At 41.4% G+C, this 7,082-nt stretch overlaps 1 protein-coding gene across 31 annotated transcripts in view; it reads right to left on the bottom strand.

The window, feature by feature from the left end:
• Positions 1–7,082, bottom strand: part of Nrcam (neuronal cell adhesion molecule) — a 283,437-nt gene that overhangs the window by 50,185 nt on the left and 226,170 nt on the right. For all 31 annotated transcript variants that reach the window (XM_031357027.1, XM_031357036.1, XM_031357025.1 and 28 more), the window contains one exon: positions 1,436–1,579. In XM_031357027.1, coding sequence (XP_031212887.1) covers positions 1,436–1,579 — 144 coding nt within the window. The remainder of the gene's footprint in view (positions 1–1,435; positions 1,580–7,082) is intronic.

Below are 7,082 nucleotides of genomic sequence, written 5' to 3'. Positions count from 1 at the left end.
TGGTTAGCTGGAGCTAAGAAATTAGTGGTGATTAAGAAGAGACCAGCATCACTGAGGTGACATCTTCTCGGACATGTTTTCTGAGAATACAAAGAGGCTGTGCTCCAGAGATAGCCAAGGTTGTACCTTGTGCTGCAGCAGGACTTGGTAATGTGTAAGAGTCACCCAGGTGGTACTGGTTTTGAAGGCATGAAGGGGTCATGAAGAGCAGCTGAGGCTCGACACAGTGAGAGGCCATGGAAGGCCATTGATGAAGGGGCAGCATCGGTTTGTAATTGATGGCCCAGGACTGAAGAGGTCATGCAAAGTAATTGAGGCATGGCACCATGAAGAAAGCCTATCAGAGGCTATTGGTGAAGCCTAGTTACAGCGAAGACAGTGTTTTAGTGATGACAGTATCATGAATGACCACCAAGGACAGCAGCAGCAGTGGAGCTGCATCTGGAGCCCAGAAGACAAGCTGTGTGCTGCAAAGAGCAGAGCTGGAGAAGTGACCGGTTAAACCCTTAGAGGAGCCCAGAAGATTGTGAGTTGGATCCCAGACATTGGTTTTGCTTTTGATTGTGACTGTGCCCTGATATTTTTCCCTCTTGAAGGAAGAACGTATTTTAGTGGAGCCCACAGTTAAGAGATATTGGACATTTTAAATAGATTGAACTTTTAATATGTAAAGACTGTGGGACTTTAGATCTTGGGGATGAATGAGAATGTAAGGGTTGAGGCTTAATAGTGATGTGTTTGTGTGTCAAGTTGACAAGGGGTCAATTGTACTGGCTAGTTTTGTGTGTCAACTTGACACAGGCTGGAGTTATCACAGAAGGGAGCTTCAGTTGGGAAAGTTCCTCCATGAGATCCAGCTGGGGGCATTTTCTCAATTGCCCCTTGTAGGTGGGTGGTGCCATCCCTGGGCTGTAGGTCTTGGGTTCTATAAGAGAGCAGGCTGAGCAAGCCAGGAGAAGCAAGCCAGTTAAGAACATCCCTCCATGACCTCTGCATCAGCTCCTGCTTCCTGACCTGCTTGAGTTCCAGTCCTGACTTCCTTTGGTGACGAACAGCCATGTGGAAGTAAGCCAAATAAACCCTTTCCTCCCCAACTTGCTTCTTGGTCACGATGTTTGTGCAGGAATAGAAACCCTGACTAAGACAATAGTCAAACCACCCATGAACAGAACAGCCTGTTTGATTATTTCTGCAGCAAAGATTATGCCATATAAAACCTGTATGAACGAGTTGCAAAAATAGACAAAAATCACCCTTAAGGCAAGATTTGTACCTTATCTTAAGGTAGATTTGTATCTACCCTTGTATATTCTTTGTAGCTTAAAACACTATGCATTGCAAGTAGCAAAGACATAATCCATTTTTGCTGAATGAGCAGAAAATAACAGCCATCATTAATTTAACTTTCCATGTTTTTAATAAAGGAAGAGCTTACCGAGCACATTTACAAATGCGTTTGCTAGTAAATATCCATATTTGTTAGAGGCATTGCACTGATAAACCGCACTTGAGCTTTCTTGAACATTTGAAAATATAATGGTATCGCCATCTATTTTTCTGCTGGGGTCATCGAGAGCAACTGTTTGAATATAAGAAGAGAAAATATATGTTTCTTACTGCTTAAAAGATATATGTTAAATGTGCAAGTCTTGAGATCTATATTACATAATTGGGAAGCAAATACAGGCTGGTCTAGGTATATGCATCAGTAAAGGGAAAAGCATCCAGGCAGAGTTTAGTTATCACACACAAGCACAAGAATATGCACAATGCTCATTTAGTGTTGTATGGATGGATTGCTCTTTAACACCAAAGACTGCTTGAAAAGCAAGCCCAGGTTGGGCAAGAATATCAAATTCAGGAAAATACAGGCATGTTTATAAAGAATCCAGCTATTTAAAAAGAGGCAAGTAAATTATCCAAAGGAGGGAGTAATAGCTCATCATCAAATGGAAAATAATGCTGGCTGGTTCAAACCTGCCCCCATTGAGGACCTAGTCCTTACACAAATAGACAAAGAAATAAAGGTATTCATAGGGAATGTGAGAGTCGTGAACAGGAGGATATCCACTTTCCTGCTGGTCCCACATCTGGGGCTGAAGGAGAAATCAGCTGTATAAAATTTCTCTTAAAGACCTTTTTCAACTAAATCCCCTAAGTACTTAAAGCATGTTACGGCCAGGATTGATCCATGCTGAAGATGGATGAAAATGACTGGGTGATACGGGATGTGAGGATTTAGTCCTAGGCAAGGCAAACAACAAGGAAGTGCTGTACTGTGCTGTGTTGTGCTATGACACACAAATTTCTTTTTCTAAATATTAAACCCTAGACTATCACCCCACATTATTTTAAGAGCAAATTGCCTTAACATGCTGATCAAAATCAAAGTAAATAATACTACCTCCCAGCCAGACGGTGATGGCACACACTTTTAATCCCAGCACTTGGGAGGCAGAGGCAGGTGAATTTCTGAGTTCGGGAGGCCAGCCTGGTCTGCAGAGTGAGTTCCAGGCCAGCCAGGGCTATACAGAGAAACCCTTGAAAAAACAAATAATAATAATAATAATAATAATAATAATAATAATAATAAACAACTCCCACTTCTGTAACTACCTATGGCAACCATGAGAGGACTGCTCTTTCATTCTAAACACATTTCTGTTTCGGTGGTGACCAGAAAAGGTTTAGCCTAAAAGAAATATCTATCATTGTACTGAGACTTCATTATCACTTTAAAGTAAAACTATCTGGCTCACCTCTGGCTTATTAACTCACTTTAATAAAAATGAATCCAGCTACAGTTATTCACCTGTGCTTTACACACCCAAGTATTGTGCTTGTTCATTCTGTAAGAGTTTCTTACCACTACAATTTACCACAAATCTACTCTCTAGAAAACAACACAAAATTTACTACCTGATGGCTCTCCAAGTTGGAACCCTGACAAGAATCCCACTGGGCTAAAGTCAAATCCAAGGGAAACCATGTTCCTTCTTCACATTGCAGAGGAATCCACTTCTTCATTTTTTCTGCCTTCTGGAGGACTCTTAATTTCTTAATCCATCAAAGCTATCAGTGTTGGGTTTTGTTTTCTTTTTTTTTTCTGTTCATTCTCCCATAATCACATTTCTCCCTGACCACAGCCAGGAGAGGCATAGCACCTTTGAATTTGATGAAACTGGGTCCTAAGCAGATGCTTCAGAACCAGAAAGCTCCTACCCACACATACAAAACCTGTCTTTGCTACAGGAGGTGACATGTTCACAGGTTCCAAGGGCTAGGATGCAGATACCTTTGTGAGCCATTATTTTAATTATTGCACAGTCTGACTATTACACTTGTAGCCCAACAGTCCTTTAGATGTTTCAGATCAGGTTATTCTAACAACACATCATAAATTGAACTAGAAGACAAGTTCTTACCCTCCAAGGGTTATTAAAACTTCAACTTGTAAGCTAGCTCTCAGGGAGTAATTAATATCCTTATTCCTGAGATAGCATAATTTTATGCTTATTAACATTGCTTTAACAAAAATAATGTTCAAAAGTCTGGCCATAATCAGTGGCTAAGGTGTGCCATCTTAGAAATATTTTTATTCTGCTAGTGATAAGGTATGTCAAGATACTTTGAATTGACTCCTTAGCTTACATCTGCAATTACCAATTAAAATTTTTCAAAATGCCCTAAGGAAAACATTGTTCCAAACATAATACAAGTAGAAGTCAAAATTCCTTCAATAGGGTGTAGATTGTATCAGTAAATAACATTAGAGAACAGATGATACATTGTTCCAGGAAGTAAACTACAGCTATAGAAGACAGTCATGGACCTGAGAGTGAGGTACACATCAGGGAAGGCCATGTTTCTTATCTAGATCTTAGCCTTGTATCACTGGGGCTTTCAGATGGATAACACTTGCAGGGATGTCTGCTAATTGCTTAACAAGGCATGCTAAACCATGACCAGGACCCCTGGCCTCTCTTTCTCTGTGGGTTATTCTCAACACATGGGCTTAAAACGTGGACATTCAGGGTTAGGCCTGCCTAGGAGGGGTTTTTGGATCTACCATATGCCCACCATGACTGCCCCTCTGAAGAACAGTAATGAGTGTGACATGCGGGCAGAGCACAGTACCTGAACTCTTAGCATGGCTAAAATACCATAGGACAAAAGCTCCTCACACCCCTGAACTTATAGATTCTTAAAATCATGCAACCATATTCCAGTTAAGAGTATACAGTTCAATTTTTATGAGATCAACATCTTCTGGAGGATTGTTACACAACAATGTGAAAGTATTCAACATCTTTCTACTGTGTATTCGAAGGTTAAGTTAGCAAAAGTGAACCCAGGCTGTCTTCATTAGGGTTTTACTGCTATGAACAGATACCGTGATCATGGCAAGTCTTATAAAGAATAACATTTAGTTGGGGTTGGTGCCAGCATACCAGCATATTGGGGTTGGGGTATTCCTGTGACAACCTGACCGTGTTTTGGGGAGGACTTTGGAACTTTGAGCTAGAAGAGCCAAGGGGATGTTAAGAGTTCTGTGGAATGGTCTATAGGAGCTTGGAAGATAATGTTGAGAACAGTGCTGAAGATGGAGGCCTGGCTTGTGAAATTTCAGAAGGGAGATTAAAGACCCGTATCAGGGCCATTGCTAATTTGATTGTGGAGATTCTGTGGTTTTGGTAAGCTGGTACTGAAGAATCATATGTGATTAACAAGATAACAGAAGTACTAAAGTGAAACCTTTGCATTATTGGGACTATTGATGCTGGTTAGCTCGAGCTAAGAAATTAGTGGTGATTAAGAAGAAACCAGCATCACTGAGGTGACATCTTCTGGGACATGTTTTCTGAGAATACAAAGAGGCTGTGTTCCAGAGATGGCCAAGGTTGTACCTTGTGCTGCAGCAGGACTTGGTAATGTGTAAAAGTCATCCAGCTGGTACTGATTTTGAAGGCATGAAGGGGTCATGAAGAGCAGCTGAGGTTCAGCACAGTGAGAGGCCATGGGAGGCCATTGGTGAAGGGGTAGCCTCAGTTGCAATTGATGGCTCAGGACTGAAAGAGTCATGCAAAGGAGTTGAGGCTTGGCACTATGAAGAGAACCTATGAGAGGCTATTGGTGAAGCCTGGTTGCAGTGTTTTGGAGATGCCAGTACCATGAGATGACCATCAAGAATAGCAGCAACAGTGGAGTACAGGCATCTGGAGCCTAGAAGATGAGGTGTGTGCTACAAAGGGCAGAGCTGGAGAAGTGACCCAAGCCCTTGGGGGAGCCCAGAAGATGAGTGGATCCCAGACACTGGACTGTTAGGGTCTAATTCTGCTTTTGACTGTGATATTTTTCTGATATTTTTCCCTCTTTAAGTAAGAAAATATTTTAGTAGAACCCACAGTTAAGAGACGTGGAATTGTCAGGCTGTGGTGGCGCACACCTTTAATCCCAGCACTTGGGAGGCAGAGGCAGGTGGATTTCTGAGTTCAAGGTCAGCCTGGTCTCCAGAGTGAGTTATAGGACAGCCAGAGCTACATGGAGAAACCCTGTCTCGAAAAAAAAAAAGACAAGAGACATGGAATTGTAAAGAGACTTTGAATTTTTAAAAGAGATTGGATAGCTTAAAAGGGTTGAAAATTTAATATGTAAGAATTTGCAAAGACTGTGGGACTTTTAAAGTTATTTAGATCTTGGGGATGAATAAGAAAGTGAGGATTAGCAGGGCACGCCTTTAATCCCAGCACTTGGGAGGCAGAGGCAGGCAGATTTCTGAGTTCCAGGCCAGCCTGGTCTACAGAGTGAGTTACAGGGCAGCCGGGGCTATACAGAAAAACCCTGTCTTGGAAAAAAAAAAAAAAAGAAAGTAAGGGTTAAGGCTTAATAGTGATGTGTTTGTGTGTCAAGTTGACAAAGGGTCAATTGTAGTGGCTGGTTTTGTGTGTCAACTTGACACAAGCTGGAGTTATCACAGAAGGGAGCTTCAGTTGAGGAAGTGCCTCCTTGAGATCCAGCAGTAAGGCATATTCTCAATTAGTGATCAAGGGTGGGAGGGCCCATAGTGGGTGGTGCCATTCCTGGTCTGGTAGTCCTCGGTTCTATAAGAAAGCAAGCTGAGCTAGCCAGTAAGTAACATCCCTCCATGGCCTCTGCATTAGCTCCTGCTTCCTGACCTACTTGAGTTCCAGTCCTGACTTCCTTTGGTGATGAACAGCAATGTGGAAATGTAAGCTGAAGACATAGGGCCTTTAATAATATACTAGGCAAACACTCAACCCTGAGCTATATTCATAACCCTAACATAGAAAAAAAAATTATACTGCCATGACCCTTGAGTCAAATGGTAAAGCTAGAAGGACAATTTCCCCCAGAAGGACAATTTCCCCAAGTGTATATGCATCAACCACAAACAAAACAATGTACAGCTACAGGTCCCACTTTCCTTCAGTGTCAAAGCATCTGACTCTGTCCACCTCATTTGTGCTAACGGAGCAGTTTTCAGATACTTATTTCTGATACAACATTTAGGAATGAAACAACCTTGGACTCAGAGTATAGGAAAAGAGTTACTAGCATTCTCTCTGAGAGTCTGCATTATGATTTCCTTGTGCAGTTATTCAAGTGAAGCCTAGGAACTGCAGTGACATATGGTGGCTTAGTTGGTGGCTGGGCACAGAATGGAGTCACTACTGCAGAGCCATTGGAAACTTTTGGATGCTGTGTACTGGCTACTGTGTGGGAACAGCTTGCCAACTTGCAAACTTAAATCATCTAAAGGAATAATTAATTCTAGGAACAACCAACTTCATATGCTGTAAATGAGCACTGAAGAAAGAAATGTCAGAGTGTAGCATCCCCATCTATAACTTTATGCCCCAAGAGTGAGGACCAAAAGTACGGCAACAACCTTCAAAAAAGTTACATACATATACACATATCCTTACAGGGATGGCTAAAACTGTAAATGTCTCCAATATTTTGAATATGAAAATAATGATAATAAGTAAAAATGCTGTCTTATACGTACTTAGTACTGTCAATCTCTAAAATGTATTCATATCAATTATATACTTTTGCTT

Source organism: Mastomys coucha, unplaced genomic scaffold (genome assembly GCF_008632895.1).
Source record: "Mastomys coucha isolate ucsf_1 unplaced genomic scaffold, UCSF_Mcou_1 pScaffold6, whole genome shotgun sequence".
NCBI lineage: Eukaryota > Metazoa > Chordata > Mammalia > Rodentia > Muridae > Mastomys > Mastomys coucha.
Note: the sequence above shows the minus strand (reverse complement) of the source record. Positions and strands in the feature narration are given on the sequence as shown.